We start from the raw sequence: 19,022 nt of genomic DNA, 5'->3' as shown, positions 1-19,022 counted from the left end.
AAATGCCAAGGTAACGAGGCGGTTTCGTTTTATATACATTCAAGTCTCTTTTCTCTCTCTCTCTCTCTCTCTCTCTCTCTCTCTCTCTCTCTTCCTCTCTCTTTTTCACTCTCTTTCTCGCTCTTTGAAACGAGCAAATGGGAAAAACCTGAACGAGCTAAAGTGTATAAACTTGGAAAGCTTTTACGAGACCCTCTCTCTCTCTTTCCCTCTTCAAGTCTGCGGTCTGTTTTCTTTCGAGAAAGCTATAGTATTTATATACTCCCGTAAAACGACAACTTTTAAGAAGGCAAGCCGAAAGAAAGAGAAAAAATATTCTTTCGCGTGCAGACAAAGGAGATAAAGTGAGAAAGGGCGAAGGGTAGGGGGGGGGGCTTTAGCAGAATAAGAAAAAAGGTGAAAGGGAGAGATAAAATTTCAGTTCTATCCTACCCAAAAACAGGTTTTCGATAAAACGCGTCCTCGTGAGTTTTTTTACCGAGACCAGGCTCTTCTTCGTATATTTTTTTCCAAAACTCGTAAACTAATCGACTTTCGTACGTACAACATGCATACCTATATAATACACGCACACTTTTATTTTCGAATAAAAGCGACTCTCGAAATATCGCGCTCGCGAAAATAATAAGAATAAAGAAAAAACGAGAAACGATGTTAGATAAGACGAGACCGAGTCCGTTGAACAGCCCAGTTGTGAAAGAGAGTCTCGTCGGAGTTTAGGTCAGTCTTTGGGATCGAGGATGTTGCACACCAGGGCCACATGTCAGCGGTGAAGCAGTCAGTTCTGGATGGTACCAGCAAATGGTCGGCGAAGATCGCCATTACAGGTTTGTGACCAGCTCTCCTCGTCGTGAGCTAAACGACGAAATGGCGAAGCGAGAAACGCGTCGGCTCGACCTCTACACTACGCCTACAAATATTTATTTATATACATGTATACATATTTATATAAATGCCTATGTGTCTATGTTCGTATCTATATATATATATATATATACGTACATATATATATTTTTTTGTTTTGATATCGTTATTCTTTCTTATATTTTTGTTACACGCACACTGTCATTATTTATATTCTCTGATTGTTTATTATTATTATCGTTGTTATCGTTTTGTCATCAGATGTCTGGCGATAAACCCACCTCTGCCGCGCGGCTGCTGCGCTCCATAATACCGATTGTGCCTTTAATATATATTATACACCCTATGTTTTCTATATATATATATATATGCCTACGTATAGCGATAGATGTGTCACAGCCACGAGACGATTGTTCCTCTTTGAATATTCCCACGCTATCAACGAAAAGTTTTCCATGACACGGAGCTTAAATAATCCTTTCAAATTCAATATGTCGAAAGAAAAGAAAGGAACGATCGTAAACTTAGTTACCATACTATTTCTGTCGCGTACATACTTAAGTATGTAAAATACTACGTATAGAAGGCGAGATTTGATGACCGTAATTACCTATAAAAACTTAAGAAAAATGAATATCGTATAGAATGTTCAATTTTATTCTGAAAACGTTTAATTGAAAAACCAACGAATATGAAATACGAATATTTGATTTGGTAATGTTGAAATCGACTCAAGCTCTATACGTAGTCGTACTTCTAGCTAGGTGCATTCCGGCATGCAGTCGCTATACAGTGTCATCGTCTACGACCTACCTTTTGTCGCCTGGATATGCAACGATTTTGTACGCTGGCCATTAGTGCGCACCATTAATTGAACGTTTCCTCAGAACCACCCTTCGCGATCATCTACCTGTTACCGGTAACCCAACGACGACATACTTAACTCCACCCCAATATCAACTTTCTTTTCTTCTCCAGTCTTCTTTTCTTCCTCCTTCCTTTTTCGATCGTCGATGAAATGATTAGCTTAACGTAACTCTCTGGCTTGTAAATCGAACGGAGACTCTGTTTGTCTCTCCGAAGACAGGATTAGTCTCAAGTTTGTATCCTTTCGTTCATTTATATGTCGCGGAAAACAATATAATTTTATTCGTCTTGGTTAAAGCTAAAATCTCGAGGGATTGCAAGACTACAATGCCAGTTGCCGTTCTCTCGTATTTCGTGTTCAAGAGACGAGACCCGTGCGAACAAAGTGTATTAATATTCTAAGCAACACGCCTCACGAATATCTGGTATATTTCAGACTCACTCGGGAAGCTCGTAATCATCCGTGTCAAAGAGACCGATTTGATACCGTTCATGATCGATCGAACTATTCCTATGGGCTAAAGAAGAAGTTCGCTAACGAACAAATGCTATCAAAGCGTGACATAAATTTCAAATTGTTTTCTTCAAAGGATGTAAATTTATCCGAAAGTACATCGCGTTATAGCTATTATCGAAATATTATTAGGAAATAGTGTAACGAGGAAGTCATTAAGGTTTGTGAATCGTCACACCGAGACGTTGCTGTTGGGTCATCGCACGCCCAACGACCTGGCAATCTAATCGAAAATCTATTAACCTCGGGCGGCAACTTGTTGTTACCCGCGTAAATATATACGAGTTGTATAGTACATACATAGGTAGCATATACCGTTGCCATTGTCATAGGAAAGCATTCGAACGAACGGAACAAGCGAAAATGTAAATTTTGTCAAGTTAATATTAATATAGATGCAACACGTTTAAAAGAAAGGAGTTATATCCTTAATTGAAAAGGAAACGTTTGCTAAAGTTTCAAGTTGGCGATGCGCCACCGATACGGCGCAACAAGTTTTCTTATTTCAGGCCGTCTCGGTCAAACTCAAAGCGGATGTAAATTCAACGATCCCACCCTACTAACAGGTGGCACGCTCGGCGGGTCTGGCTTAGATTCCTTCTCGGTCTGCACGCGATCCATCGATTTTTCTTTACTCGCGTAAGCCCAACGATCGTTCCACTAAGTGTACTTCATTCTTCGCCAATTCGTTACTGTCTACGAACAATTGGATTTTCCTATTCCAATTTCCTTTATCCCACATATTCCCCCATTCATTTCATCTGATAGCCTAGCTTCCTTTCGAGAAAGAGAACATCTCCGAACGCTGGTTGTTCGAGGATAAGCGTCACCTACTTACATGCACACGTATATATAGAGTACTTCGGCTAGCTATAGAAAGGATTGCAAGGGGCAGACCTGGCAGGGAAAGAAATATAAGCCGATTCAAATGTGCGCTACGAAATGCTGTTACTGTTGCTGCTGTCGCCGCTGTCGTTGCTGTTGCCGCTGCTGCTTTCGCTTTACGAGCTCCTACCGAAACTTCGAAACGTCACTTACAATGGTATACGTTCGAACGAATCGTCGCCGCTGCTGGAGGACTTTGGGATGATTATCGAGGAGTCTCTGGGCCAATAACAACGGCCGACATGTCTTCCATCGTCCTTCGCTAGCCTCTCAAAATATTTATCTTTTTTCTTTCTTTCTTTTTTTCTTTCTTTCTTTCTTTCTTTCTTTCTTTACTTTCTTCTACATCTAGGGAAAAGGGTTGACATCTAAATGAGAACGTACAAGAAAAATAAAGTAACACGAAAGAGGTATGAGAGGTTGTCGAAGGACGAGGCGTTTACGAGGACATTGTCTTCTTTCAGCACGACGTTTTCAGTCGACCCGGATACCCACATAGACAGTCTCGAACAGGCCGAACAGATCGTCCTTGAGGGTACCAGCAAGTGGTCCTGCAAGATCGCCATCACAGGTGACAACACGATACTAATATCTTAAAACTTTTTCACGGTCACGAACTCGATCGAGATCGATCGGAGTCATCACCTTGACTGATCTTTTCTACTTTTTATCCATCACACGACACGAACACACGCTTCAACACGCCCGGATTTCGTAACTCGGTTGCCAAAAAAAAGCCGATATCAACCGATAAGAATGATCTTACTTCGATATAAAAAATCTTTCGACCGAGCGTACATAGTAGTGTACATGCAACCCTTTTTATTCGATTTTGATCGCTGCCATTCTCGCATTCTCCAAGTGGCGCTGTAGAAACTTTCGTATTCCATCGCTAGCACTCTTCTCAAGTAAATTCGCAATCTCTCCCAAATCTTGGTAGATGCGTAGAAAATCTTATTACACGTAGAGTTTTAACGATCCCTCGAAAATTGATCGCCAACGAACAACACGATCTTTCATGGTAAACGTTCAACTTTTACTTTTATCGTAGAAAACGTTTACGTTCTGGCTGAGAAACGGACGTGCCGTTTTCATCCGTTAAATATGTATTCTAGATCAGGGAACCCACGGCGATAGCTTTCTTCTCTCTCTCTCTCTCTCTCTCTCTCTCTCTCTCTCTCTCTCTCTCTCTATTTCTCCATTTTCACGTCTACTACGAGAAGAAGAAAAAGAGAGACACGCGTCGGAAGGTCTTCAAAGTTCGAGCAGGCGTATCCAAGGAACGAAATGTCAAGAAATATCTTGGTGCGACGACATGCAACTTGTCGAAAGGAGGAAAGGAAAAAAGCTAAGTCTGACCAGACAGGAAATCGAAAAACCACGAACACCGATTTATGTAATCTCCCAGTCTCAGACATTTTTTGCAAGTTGAAAAAAGAAATGATAAGAGAACGTTCGGATAAAAAGAAACCCAGGAGAAATAATTGAAACATAAGAATCGTAATGCGAATATGTAGGATAGAAAAATGAAATGACAAATCTTTGGAAAAGAAAATTAAACGGATGAAAGAATTTTACCTTGCGGCTTCTCGCAGTAACATAAAGGATAACGAATAGAAGGAAATGTGTATTCATGGCGCGTAATTAATGCACCCGTATAATGAATACTACCGTACCACATATGCCATAGTTTACAGCGTTTCACATAATTAACAGATGGTATGAAACTCATGTTTACGGGTTGATACGTTCCTTTTTCCAATTCCGTCAATAATTGCGTGTATCTATTATCTCAAATCATTGTTTCAAATATAAAGTTATTGAATAGTTTCCTTACTCGGAATAAACGAATAGTTCATTTTGATATCGGGCTCAACGATCTCTGTTTCAATTCTTCTTTAAAACGCATGATTACGAATTGAAATTTCCATGCATAGTTTGTCCTCGACAAGAATTTACGACACATCAAAGCGAATCTAAATTCTCGAATTTTCACTGTAAAACGTTACGACGAGCGGTATTAAAATCCCGAAAAGAAATCGTAAACTATTCTGCTAGAACTACTAGAACTGTTGTAGAAAAGTAAAGAAACCAGGGCGGAAACAACAAGAGATATAAAAATTCCAAGGGAAAGGAATTGAATTTCCTCATTGCATAATCTTGTGTATATACGTAACTTTGTAAGAACATCATCTCACACGTCTCATCTATCTACAGAAACGAGTACGAGCCCAAGTACAGAAATACAAAAATTCTTATAATATGAGTCGAAGCGCAAAAAAAGGAAGAAAGAGGTAATTTAGGTATGATATACCTTTCAAGTCTTTTGTTCGTGAGCCTCACATATAGAAATTCTCGAAACTCAAGGGGATGGATCTTTCAAAAAGCGTATTTATTTTTAACCATAAGTCTTAGAGAGCTGAAGGACAAAATAAATGAAAATCCAAATAGAGGTAGATATGTAAGTAAACGAAAGAAAATAAGAAAGAAATAAGCTCACGAGCGTTTAACGGTCACCTTGCAACAATTATTGGCAATTAGACGTATATATCAAGGTACAACTGAGAAAAGACGGGAAAAGAAGGAAAGGGTGGAAAAAGAAAGAAAAAGGGAAGGAACGATCATTAGAGTAATTGCTACCTCGTGGCAAAGCAGGTCAACAGGTTTTTCTCTTCTTTCTTTTCCACCTCTCATTGTCAATTTTATGCCTCTTTATTTCCATTTTTCTTCATATTTTTCTCTCTTATTTCGATGGTTCCTACAAACGATCGAACTATGAACGATTTGAATTTTTGAAAAAATTTGCTTATACGCAGCGCGCGACGCGACATTTCGTGGAGAGGCAAAATGGAGAGAGTATCAGACAGCGCAATTTCCATTTCCGCCCTAATAATCAAATCCCTTGACTCATATAACGCGAATTCAAATTGTTACGATCCAACTAAGAATTTAAGTCAAAAGAACAAATGTGTGTGAAAGAGGTGAAGAGGAGAAATGCAAAAGAAGAAAGAAAAACTGATTACGACCGAATAAACAGGTTGCATTGAAAATAGAAAAAGGTATACAGGGTGGATGTTAATGTACGGCTATGCAGAGATGCGAATAAAGAAAAATACAAATGGTGAAAGAATATTTATTCGTGAGCGAGTAAGACAGCGAAACGAAGTGTACTTTCCTAGCCAGTGGATATTTCCTACCCATTTTTGAAAGCACGGACCGTGGTCTTTCCAAGGACGAAGAAGATTAAAACGATGTTGCAATCTTTCTGATGTCCTGGTGGAAACTCGAATTCGTGGCAATGCTGTAATTGTAGAAAGATGAGAAAAGAGTCGATAAAACTTGAAATGACAAGAAAATCGAATGAAACGAAATTTTGCCCTATTTTTGTCATAATAAATAAATGGAGATGAAAAAATATTGCAAATAACAATCGCATAAGAAACAAGTTGCGCGAATTTGATAGCAGCGCAATTCGTTTCACTCGCATTCTTCTTATTATATCTTACTCGGAAGAGAAAAATGCTGAAATATTGTGGGCACTTGACGAACCGTCGATTTCCATCGTAGCCAAATCGATCAAAGAAAAACCTTCAAAAGACAACACTCGAAAGACGAATATCTAATAATCTCCCTTTTCTCTCATTTGATATTTGTTCCTATTTCGAGTCGATAGAATTTAGACGAAATTTCGAGAACGGAGATGGAAATCTGGACTAGTTGGAAGTTGAAACGGGGTTTCAGTCCTCGAAGATTACTTACTAGAAAATCTTTCGTTTTTATTATTAACGCGAACAAGAACTATCGTTTGAAGACGAACGAATGTTTTACGATACCTGTTGGATACGATAAAACGCATACGCGGGCACGGGCACAAACGTACTCTGTGAAGATCGCAAAGTGGATCGACGCGGTGATTAGGCTTCAAGGCTTAGGTTCATCGAGGGCAAGGTTCATTAAAGAGGGGAAACATCGGCAACCATCCCTCCTTCTTGCGTCGGCGCGGCGCAAAAACGAAAAGCGAAAAGTTTGTAGCATGGGGCATGTGTGTCTGTCCATCTGTCCGAAATACAGCACGTTATTATACTTATTATCGTTGCACAATTCTATTGATAAATATATTATAACGTTTATCTGTATCACAGGCGTATACCTAATACATCGATTTAATAACTTATGTTAGATATAACACGTGTCTACTTAAGATTCACGCCGAGCTTATGCACGCTTCAAAGATGTTGCCTGTCACAGATGTTGAACAACGAATGTCCAATCTTGTTTCTTGTGGAGTCTTTAGCAATGCATGTATCTCGATATCGTGCGTCTATGATTTGTGTGCGTTTCACAACAGAATACGTCGTACAAAATGTAGACAAATGTATTACTAATGATCCTTTCCATTTGTCGATACCGTCATGCTCCGAGCCGGACTATATTATTTTCATACTTTTACGTATCGAGAAGATAAAATTCTGACAAAAAGTGAGAAAATACCTTGACACCGTATTCAAGAATACGAGTCGCGTGACTATAGGATTCCTTTGAAAAATCGGTCAATTTTCGAGACTAATTGCAAAAGTAGAACCTCATAGGAGCCCGTTGTTCTATGCTTTAACGGTACGAATAAAAGTTCTCGCTTCGTATTTTTACGCGTGGATTATTATTTTGTCAAAGAGTTTGTAGAAAGATAAAGCATTTCTTAAGGTAAGGATTTGGAAGCTTATCGCCGTTTTCCGATCGAATTCTTTTACGGGCAAAGATTAGACGGATAAAGGGGAACGCGGTCGCGGCGCGGCCTTTAGGAAATAGCCGATGGATTTTATACAAAGAGATATACCTACTACATAGAAAGAAAAACAGTTGAACTGGAAAGAAAGGTTTGTAAAGAAAGGTCTTTTAGAACGGTAAGGAATGGCAAGCATCATTCTATTCAAGATTCTACGCGGAATCTTGTCCTAGAAACTCACGCTCCCAGCATTTTCTTCTTTCGCTTTCGATGACTTTTCTACTATTTCGAAAGATCGCGCGGGTTAATCATATTCTTTTCTTTTTTCGAATCGAGAAAGATTAAGGAAAATCGAATAAAACGGTCGTAGGTATTGCCATATAGGTGTAAAGGAGTATTTGAAAATCGTTCGTCGCGAATTAAAGCCACAATACTTGTGCCCATATTCGCTTCTATTAATAAGATTTTTCCTGCATCTCCCCAGTGATCTGCGCTCAGGGATTGATCGCTAAGGATAAGAGCGGTACATCAGATCCGTATGTCACAGTTCAGGTCGGTAAGGTGAAGAAACGAACGAGAACGATGCCGCGCGAACTCAATCCGGTCTGGCACGAAAAGTTTTACTTGTAAGTATAAATCATACTAAAGTACATCGACCTTTCGAGAGGGGTCATAATAAATTGCTTACAGGATCGTGACACGCAATCGAGTCTCGCGATCGAATCTCGCGAGCCGAATCCCTTAAACTTTGATAACCGGCTAAGGTGTTGTCACATCAAAATTGATATATATGCACGTTTCAAAGTCGGTCAACCTTTAATAGCTAGATCTCACGTATTATTACGTAATCGTCAATTTATATAAAATCGTTGAAAGGATCGATCAAACCTAATCGAGTTTGTCAATTTTTGCAGCGAGTGTCACAATTCATCCGATCGAATAAAGGTTCGCGTCTGGGATGAGGACAACGATTTGAAATCAAAGCTGCGTCAGAAACTTACGCGAGAAAGCGACGATTTTCTTGGACAAACGATCATCGAGGTGAGAACTCTCAGCGGTGAAATGGACGTCTGGTACAACCTGGAAAAGAGGACGGACAAGAGCGCAGTATCCGGTGCCATCAGGTTGCATATAAGCGTAGAAATCAAAGGCGAAGAAAAAGTCGCTCCGTATCACGTGCAATACACCTGCCTGCACGAAAACCTCTTTCATAGTCTATGCGAGGAGAACGCCGGAATGGTTAGCCTACCGCAGGCAAAAGGCGAGGATGCCTGGAAGGTATACTTTGATCCACCTGGCGAAGAACTCGTCGACGAGTTCGCCATGCGATACGGCATCGAGAGCATCTACCAGGCTATGACGTGAGTCTTTTACGAACCGATCACTTTCGACCTTTATCTATCACAAAAAAGTTATCTACTTACTCCACCACAAACGATTTGTTGACGCTAATTCATTTATGTACTTACCATTTACATTTCAGACATTTCCACTGCCTCTCGACAAAGTACCTGTGCCCAGGGGTCCCCGCGGTAATGTCGACCCTCTTGGCCAACATAAACGCCTATTATGCTCATACTACCGCTAGCTCGGCGGTTTCCGCCAGCGATAGATTCGCTGCTAGTAATTTTGGGGTAAATATTTCTGCTCGTCTCCGTGACAGAATCTAAGTTTTATTCATTAGGATTTGTAAATTTCGGAATAAAGAGTAAACGTGTTAATGAATTACCGAGTTAACGATTGTTCGTTCGCAGAAAGAAAAGTTCGTTAAATTGCTGGACCAGCTTCACAATTCCCTGAGGATCGATCTCTCGTCGTACAGAAATAACTTCCCAGCTTCGAGCCAGGAGAAACTGATGGATCTAAAAAGCACGGTCGACCTTCTGACGAGCATTACGTTCTTCCGTATGAAGGTGCAGGAATTGTCGAGCCCACCTCGAGCGAGCACCGTCGTCAAGGATTGCGTGAAAGCTTGCCTGCGTTCGACCTATCAGTTCCTCTTCGAACATTGCTACGAGCTCTATAGCAGAGAATTCCAGGCTGATCCGAACGAACCGAAGAAGGATCCGGAGGATCACGGACCCCGACGGGACTCTCTCGACTTTTGGCACAAGCTCATCGCTCTGATCGTTTCGGTGATCGAGGAGGACAAGAACAGCTATGCGCCCGTGCTAAACCAATTCCCCCAGGAGTTGAACATCGGTCAACTATCGGCGGCCACCATGTGGTCTTTGTTCGCAGTCGACATGAAGTACGCCCTGGAGGATCACGAGCAGCATAGACTGTGCAAGTCCTCGGCCTATATGAACCTTCACTTTAAGGTCAAGTGGTTGTACACGAATTATGTGAAAGACGTGCCACCTTACAAGGGTGCCGTACCGGAATATCCCGCCTGGTTCGAGCCGTTCGTCATGCAATGGCTCAACGAGAACGACGACGTATCCTTGGAATACTTACACGGTGCCTTCACTAGAGACAAAAAGGATGGGGTGAGTGGGTCGATAAAACCATTGATAGAACAATCGGTGGCTTATTTGAAAACGCTCTAACATATCCGCGTAAACGAATAACGTTCTTATTTACGTCTTCTTATACAGTTCCAAAAGAGCAGCGAACACGCTCTCTTCAGCGTATCGGTCGTCGACGTGTTCACGCAGCTCACCCAGTGCTTCGACGTCGTCTCGAAACTAGAGTGTCCTGATCCGGAGATTTGGAAGAGGTACATGAAGAGATTCGCAAAGACTATAGTCAAGGTTCTGGTAGCTTACGCTGACATTGTCAAAATGGAATTTCCCAGCCACTTGAAAGAGGAACGAATCGTGAGTGTTTGCAAAAAAAAACAACGGGAAAAGTTAAAAGGTTAAAAACGTCAAATATTTCACTTGACAATTTCAGGCTTGCATACTTATGAACAATATCCAACAACTGCGAGTGCAGCTCGAAAAGATGTTCGAGTCGATGGGCGGCGAGAAGTTGGAGGAGGACGCAGCAGAGATCTTGAAGGAGCTTCAGCAGCAGCTCAATAGCGCTTTGGACGACCTAGCGATGCTTTTTGCAAAGAGTCTCGAGCCACGTATAACTGCCTCGGTCCGAGAACTGGGAGATCTCCTTTTGGCCATCAAGGGTGGTGGTCAGGTGAACTTGTCTCAAGCGCAACAAAGAAACAATGTCGCTGTAGAAGCCGACGAGGTGTTAAGGCCTCTAATGGTTCTCCTCGATGGAAGTCTTTCCCTCTATGCCGAATCCTGCGAGAAGACTGTACTCAAGAGACTGTTAAAAGAACTTTGGAAGATTGTCATGAGAATCCTCGAAAAGACTGTCGTCTTACCACCCATGACCGACAAAAGCGTACGTTTTCTTAACAAGCGTTTTTTAATTGATTTCAATTGAATCATATTACAATCGCAAAGATTTTTCTAATCAATGGGAAATATCTTTTATAGATGATGTTCAAGAACTTAACGGATAACGCGAAGAATCTCGCAGCGAATGCCAAGATAGAAGACATGTCCAAGTTGTTTAAGAATCACATGGCTGGAAAGCCGGATGTCAAGAACGCTCTCAGCGGAGTCATGGTAATGTGCCATTTCGTAATAATTCGCCGATCATTTTCTACTTGTCACTTTCTATTAGCCATTGTTTATTTGAAATATTGTATAATCGAATTAACTAAAGGCACGTTCCTTTTCTTTCTAAGGATATCTCGAAAGAGGTGGAAAAGAATCTTTCGCCAAAGCAATGCGCAGTACTGGATGTTGCTCTCGATACCATCAAGCAATATTTCCATGCCGGCGGGAATGGTCTGAAAAAAGCCTTTCTCGAAAAGTCTTCGGAATTACAGAGTCTTAGATACGCTCTCAGTCTGTACACACAGACAACGGACACTCTCATCAAAACCTTCGTCACGTCTCAAGTCAATCAAGGTAGGTGAACCACTCCTGCATTTTCCCCCGACGAGGGAAAATAAAAAAAGTGATCGAACAACTAACAAATCGATCGCTTTGGGAGAATATTCAAATCAAGGTGCAACTATGCTCTTAGCAAGATAAAACAGTTTCCGCTATTTTTGTTGTCTTTTGTTTTTTTCTTTTCTTTTTCACTTCTTCTCTTTCTAAAATGTTGAAAAAAAAAGCAGCGCGTTTAGTAACGTAATTAGTAGTACGTTTAGCGGGAACGTCTATGCGCGCGATATCCGCTCGATTGACAAGAAGGTTAAATGAAAATTGTCGGGACAGTGCCGCTGAACGATGCGTCAACGCTACGTCAGCGTCAGCGTTCGATGAGCAGCGAAAGAGGTGACGAAGGGGAAGGAGCCGAGGGTATGGAAAGCCTCGAGGAACCCCTTCGCCAAAGCAAGCCCTCTCTCCGTCGAGAGAGTCGTCAAGGTACACCAAGAGCACGACGCAACCCTTAGACCGGAAGTTGCAAGGCTACCTTCGGTTACACGCTTCCTTTCGATTTCTTCCGAATTTAGACGCTCGACCATTACAAGATTCTGTCTGTTGCGACGTCATCGTTCTTCGAGACGATATTCTTTTTTTTTTTACTTTTTTTAAGCCTCTTCTTCTCCGTAGCTTTTTTTTCTTATTTTTTTCTTTCGAGACTCTATAGATTTTTGGACATTTGAAAATCTCTTGCTCGAAGACGTTTCGACAGACAGTAGTAAAATAGCGCTGTGTCGTAGTAGTGCCGCTAAAAATATCACTACGGTTGCTAGCGCTGATTAAATTCATACATCACGAAAAAACACGCATACACAAAAATAGATAAATTAGATCGTATTATATCGTTAGGAAGCTTTTCAAACATCTTAGTTAACATCGATCAACCCCCACTCACTCGGAAATCTTCTCAAAGAGAACAAGATTTATATGCATTTTCTCACTATCTCGCAAAAAAAAACATCGAGAAACGATAGAATGGGGGAGAGGTCTTTTTTATCGACGCGAAGAGTCGATAGCGTGCACGAAGGATATTCCTATGATAAATAGACACTGAATGTTTTTCTTTAGACGTTGGGAAACGAAGGAAAAAGTAGGCTAACTGATCGTTTCTTCCGTTATTTTCATTTGAAAACCCACAGACGAAATATCGTGAAAATGTTCTATTTTTATTGCTATTCTAATGGAAAGGCCTTAACATAAACTTGCTTCGTCTCCTCAATGCAAGAAAAATAAGTAATTGCATATCGGTAGAGCATGTTGATTTGCTCTCTAGATATAGAAGGAAAAAATAGAAATTTAGAAATGGCCACATTTGTATGATACTTTTCATCGGCTAGAATTCATTACTTTTTTTACTTTTAACACGAGTAGAAGAAACAACTGATTTAACCTTGTCAAGTTCCAGAAACAACTGGCACAGACGAGGGTTCCGTTGGAGAAGTTAGCATCCAAGTGGACCTATTCACTCATCCTGGAACCGGTGATCAAAAGGTCACGGTGAAAGGTAACCTGTCTTTTTCCTATATTTACATTTTTTTATTCAAATTGATAAGCGTGTTTCAAAGAGAACGTAGAAGAAGGAAGCGCGATTAATCGATTCGTTGTTCATTTTCAGTCGTTGCTGCAAACGATCTGAAATGGCAATTAGCTACGGGAATGTTTAGGCCATACGTCGAAGTCAATCTGATCGGTCCACACCTAACCGGCAAAAAGAGGAAACAATCGACCAAATCGAAGAGCAATAATTGGTCGCCGCAATTCAACGAAAGTTTTGACTTGTGAGTATCGACAGAAAATTATGAATGAAAAAGAAATATAAACAAAGTATATAAACAATATGATAAACTAATACATATGGTTGATTCGAACAGCATGATCGGTAACGAGCAGCAACAGCTGGACTTTTACGAGCTTCATATTTGCGTGAAGGATTATTGCTTCGCTCGAGAGGATAGACTGGTCGGCGTGGCGGTGATGCAAGTGAAGGACATCGTCGAAGAAGGTTCCTGCGCGTGCTGGCTATCGCTCGGCAAGCGAATTCAAATGGACGAGACCGGCTGGACAATTTTGCGAATTCTCTCGCAGAGGAACAACGATGAGATAGCGAAAGAATTTGTGAAGCTTAAGAGCGACATCAGGCAGGAAACGCCGCTTCCAAATCCCACCTGAGACGGCGAACCGTCGACACACTAAACTCGACAGCGATGCGATACGTCCTTTGAGCTTGGAAAGAGCTCCGAGGTCTGCCGATGGTGGACAAGTTTTTGCCTGACGATGGAGAAGCAAGAAAATTAAGAAAGGAAGAAAGAAAGAACAAAAATAGAGTTCACACTTTGGTGCCAACAACAACAGCAATATCGACGACTAGAAATCCCTGCTGAAAAAAAGAGGCGAACGCAGGGGAACCGATCGACTCTAACGGCGCAGCGGCGATTCCGATTGCTGCTCAAACCGCCCATTTTCGCGGACGACCGATCGAATCTCTTTCGCTTTGATATTTTACGGAATCGACGAAAGCAACGGTTCCTTCCTTCGTGCGAAAGAGATCCGAACGACACGCCGTTTCTTCTCCCTTTTTTACGAGTCACACGTGCTACATATACACGACACGCCCACCCGTGCACACACACAGACACACACACATTCACTGTCTGTCCGCAGACGGAGTTAAGTGTTATCGCCCACAAAATACAGAGCTCGACCAACGTTCTTTCGGCTCGTCAAAAAGAAAATATATCTAATACCAAGGACGATTTCTGCCGTCCTTTTTGGAAATTCTTAAACTACGAGCTTGACTGAGACTGAAATTGCCCCGACGATTACGATGACGACGACGACGACGACGACGACGACGACGACGACGACGTAGACGAACAACGCTATTATAAAACGACATCAAGAAAAGCGAACGTCATTAAGGCGAAAGAAGGAATCCAAGGATTCCTTCTTTTTCGCCGTGTATCGCGAGAAAAGAGAAAATAGTACGTACGAATCGGCAAGAGTGGAAACAGTGAAAACAGTGCTGCCAGTATGCAATATATTTGCTAAATATTCGTTATGTAAAAGGGAGCAAGGGAAAAAGAGAAAAGGAGAAAAAGAGAGCATAAGAAAAGAGATGGGAAAAGACTAAAAGACTGAAGATGAGCGCGTGGACAGACAAAGAAAACATTAGTATGAAGTAAGGTGACAAACGATGGGGAGGCATCATGAAGAAACGGATAAAGATAAGGTTAAGAAAGTTCGAAAGAAGGAAATATATGCGAAAGGCGATATTCCGCGCTCATAAAGACACGATAACCTTTAGGCCGTTTGTTCGGATGGACGAGAGTTTACTGTAGATAAACGTGAAAACATATTGTTGACGAAGAAGAATTTTTCTAACACAACTATTTAAATGTAGCATTGCGTACGACCAATGGGCGCGCCCTGACGTCAATCATGGCGTGCCATTAGTAATAAAAACTTAGGCATTGTAATGTATAAAGTACCTACGTTGTTATTCGTAAGGGTAACAAAAGTCAAAGGAGAAAAAAAAAAGATATGTCGGCGAGAGACTGCATCGTTAGGGTTAACCACGTCGAGATCCACGAGTTATCTTCGAGAGCTTCGAATTTATCTCTACGAGCGAACGAGCGCTCGTCGAAACGAAAAACTCTCGTTATTTATTCATAGTAGTATACAGCAGTAGGCGAAAACGTTCTTAATGATACTCGTAGCTTCGATTTTTCTCGAAATATTAAGTACTACTTAAAAAAAAAAAAACAGGAGAGACGAGGTGCTTTTTTATGCGAACTAAAGACTTTAAAAGACGGATGCGCGCGCGGGTTCGAAATCGAACAAAGTCGCGTTTTTCTGTTTGGAAGTCCGCTCGCTTCTCATCCTCGTGTATCGACTATTCTCTTCGACTTTCTCTCCCTCTCTCTCTCTCTCTCTCTCTCTCTCTCTCTCTCTCTCTCTCTCTCTTTCTCTTTCTTGAAAATCTCTTACGTAATAAAAGAAAAAATAATGCACTTTGTGCGGCGGAAAAGTTCGCTCGCAGAGATATCGAAATAAAAAAAGCAGAATGAGCCTTTCTTCGCTCGAAGCTTCTCCGTTGGGATCTGACGTGTGCGATTATTGAAAAAAAGGGGTAGAGAAGAAGAGACAATGATAACCACATCGTCCAGCCTGTGCGGATCGGACAGGTATAATAAAGGTAAAATAAAGAAAAACAATTTGAGAGATTACGACACCGATTATAATTGAAAAAGTTTCTACTTACGTAGTTACGTCTAGATACATATACTTACGTATTGTGTATAGTGTCTAAAAGAAAACGCTGAATTCGTAGCTGCGAGGCTGGGTTTGTACGAGGAATGTATGGAAATAGGTAGTTGCGTACGCGCGTTTCTATATGCGTGAATACTTCTTACGTGACCGTGGGTCACGTCTAAAGCATATTTGATGCGCCACTTGTTCACATCCAAGAATCGTTTCTTTACAAAGAACGAGCGTGTAACCATCCACGAGCTTAGGAAACGGTGACCGTCGAACCGAACTATGTTGACGCGTCGAAAGAGAGGACTCTTCAATCCAAAACACGGAGTAATCATTTCTTTATCGTCCACGATTCTCCGAGCAAACTAAATTATTCCAGGTTCGTTCCTCTTTCTTATCCTTTTCTTCTGTATCCTGTTATTTTCATCTTAGAACTTTAGCGTATCGAGTCATTCATCGAAATCTCTTTCAAGGCCTTATATCTAACGAATATTATCAAATGTTCTTTTTTTTACTTTTTTACTTTGTTTTCCCTAATTAAGATTTCTTAATAAAAAAGACTAACCTCGTAGAACATTCCCGCGATACATGGAAATATTACTTACCCGTTTCTTTTTTCCGTTTACCAGAACTCAAAACGCCGTTCAAAATAAAGAGATCAAAAACGAAGAACGTAGAAAATAAAAATAGACAGGATATGACTAACTGAAGAGAGTCGACGAAGTAGCCCGCTCAGTTGACAATAAGACTTGACAATTAGTATATTAATAGCGTTTAAAGTGTTAACATAGGAAAATAAGGAAGTGCTCTAACCAGCAAATCTCGAGAAAAAAGTCTTCAAAGTTTTGGTCTGTTCAAATTCGGTAAATCGTCAATTGGCCTGGAGTAGCACTCTTCTACTACCGTCCAGAATTCGATCCCGTGTACATATTGATATTTTTTTTTTTTAATATTATCCAAATAATTTTTTAATGCATTCTATTTTATATAATAGTTAAATTAAAATACAAATTTAATTTTTATTATCATTTTTTTAACTATCATCTCCGATCCTTTAAAAAATAAAAAAAAGTAAAATCATCTCATACGCTTGGTATGTTTCAAAATTTTCTGAAGAAAGAGAAATCTCTTCAAATGTAAACGAAGTATATTCTTCAACAAATCTTCTTAAAAAACCTTATTCTTGCGAACAATCGACATTTATTAATAGTGCGAAACGTCAAAATATTACTTATTGTTTATGCTTTTATGATAATTATCATTCGGGTTCTCGTATACGACTAAAGTTATGTATACTTATACAATATTTTAGAGAAATTTACGTGAGAAATAAATACCTCGCATAAATTTGTCAAAAATAAAAATATTTAAAAATATTCATAATTAATTTAATAATAATTAGGATATGATTTATTGTTTAAGAAAATACGTTTTCTTTGTTTTAACTATTATATAAAATAGAATATATTAACAAATTATTTTGGTGATTTTTAAGAGAACAAAAAAAAACATTCTTAAGGGATTTAACACGGAACGCCAAGATAACAGGCAAGAGCGCCACTACCTAAGACGCTTGTTAATAATTGGCAATTATGATATTCCAGAAAAGTGCTGTCTCATCGGTATTAAATATCTAATACGGAACATATCCGTTTTCTTCAATTACTTTAATAAATTTTACTGAAGATTCATTAGCTGCAGATTTGTCAGAAGACGCAGTTTCACCTTTGAATTTAAAGTTCCATAATGGATATCTTTTTTTGAAATTTCGAAACCATTCTTTACCTGCAGAGAAAGTACCCATTTTATTAATTTCTGAAGCTTTTCTTTTAACCTGTTAAAAATGTGTATAGCCTTATCTTTTATCATTAAACTATTCATGGGAATTTTTTTGTATGTTAGCGTTTATCCAATTCATCAGAGCTTTCTATTCCAGGATTCTTTGTGTAGGCCTTGTGCGGGACTGACCGTATAAAATTGTTAATTTTAAAACTTATAGGAAAATATATATGTATATATCTGACCGCGTAAAAAAATATCTGCATGAATTCCGCGTATAAAAAGTTCCGCGTAAATTGAGGCAAATTTGGTGTCAAAAAAGTGTCGCGTAAATTGAGGAACGGGTGTATATAAACAAGGATAAAAACTTCAAAGGCATTTCTCTCGAAATTAACGGTCCTAATTGCTAATGCGTCTTTATATTCCAATATGTTAACACCTTAAAGGTATGCTATTATTAAACGAACAATAAGTTTTATCCTGAATTGGGCGGACTACTTCGTAAAGTCTTCTTATAAAAGTGAAAGACGATCCAACGATCTCACCAATCCATCCTTCCTTTCCAAATATGTCTCTATTTTCTTCACCGCCTAACTAATTGCGTACTAATTAGAATAGAAGAAAGAAAAAAAAGATAGGCCGATCGACACCGCCGATTCAATGAGGGAAAGATCGAAAGAGTATTAAAAAGAAATGATAGGAAGAGATTTAAGGGTTTTTCTCGTCGATATCGAGCAGCTTAACTTTTCCTCCTTCTCTCCGCTTGGATTAATATCTCGTAAGCTTAAAAGAAAATATCTCGTACATTCTGTGATACTTGTCCCTTAAATAATGCGTACACGTTACGCGTGTATATCTAATACATTCCTTCGCACTCGTACATGCATACATATTCACTCTCTACGATCTACAAACACATATACGCACGAACACGTAGAAGAAGGATGAAAAAAGAATACACGCAACCAGCTATTCCAATAGTTGCAATATTTTTCTCTTTTTAAAGAGCATTCCGAGCAGATTTATACTCTCTGTAATCGTTTAACGTCTGAATAGTCTCGAGTCGAGTTGATAATTGAGAAGATGCAAATCACAATAATCGAACGTAACCTCGATTAATTAACCGCGAACAGGGACCGCGATGAAAGAAAAAGTGAAAGAATACAAATTCGAGTTAGGAGTACGAGTA

The 19,022-nt window shown here is 39.9% G+C and overlaps 1 protein-coding gene across 13 annotated transcripts in view; it reads left to right on the top strand.

Moving 5' to 3' along the window:
• The window catches only part of LOC106785859, a 78,899-nt gene extending 62,524 nt beyond the window's left edge, over positions 1-16,375 (top strand). For 6 of the 13 annotated variants that reach the window (XM_014746648.1, XM_014746646.1, XM_014746649.1 and 3 more), the window contains 13 exons: positions 3,595-3,701; positions 8,338-8,479; positions 8,768-9,214; positions 9,337-9,487; positions 9,608-10,342; positions 10,451-10,672; positions 10,749-11,201; positions 11,297-11,428; positions 11,551-11,776; positions 12,089-12,238; positions 13,197-13,301; positions 13,413-13,575; positions 13,669-16,375. In XM_014746648.1, coding sequence (XP_014602134.1) covers positions 3,595-3,701; positions 8,338-8,479; positions 8,768-9,214; positions 9,337-9,487; positions 9,608-10,342; positions 10,451-10,672; positions 10,749-11,201; positions 11,297-11,428; positions 11,551-11,776; positions 12,089-12,238; positions 13,197-13,301; positions 13,413-13,575; positions 13,669-13,966 — 3,331 coding nt within the window. In that variant the 3' untranslated portion in view covers positions 13,967-16,375. Of the gene's footprint in view, positions 1-720; positions 828-3,594; positions 3,702-8,337; positions 8,480-8,767; positions 9,215-9,336; positions 9,488-9,607; positions 10,343-10,450; positions 10,673-10,748; positions 11,202-11,296; positions 11,429-11,550; positions 11,777-12,088; positions 12,239-13,196; positions 13,302-13,412; positions 13,576-13,668 lie in introns of all 13 variants that reach the window. The other 7 variants (XM_014746657.1, XM_014746655.1, XM_014746659.1 and 4 more) reach the window with 5 other exon arrangements.
• The last annotated feature ends 2,647 nt before the right edge of the window (positions 16,376-19,022 follow it).

The sequence above is a fragment of the Polistes canadensis genome, unplaced genomic scaffold (genome assembly GCF_001313835.1).
Source record: "Polistes canadensis isolate GaletaPanama2010 unplaced genomic scaffold, ASM131383v1 scaffold_58, whole genome shotgun sequence".
NCBI classification, from domain to species: Eukaryota; Metazoa; Arthropoda; class Insecta; order Hymenoptera; family Vespidae; genus Polistes; species Polistes canadensis.
This window is presented reverse-complemented; position numbering and strand designations above follow the sequence as displayed.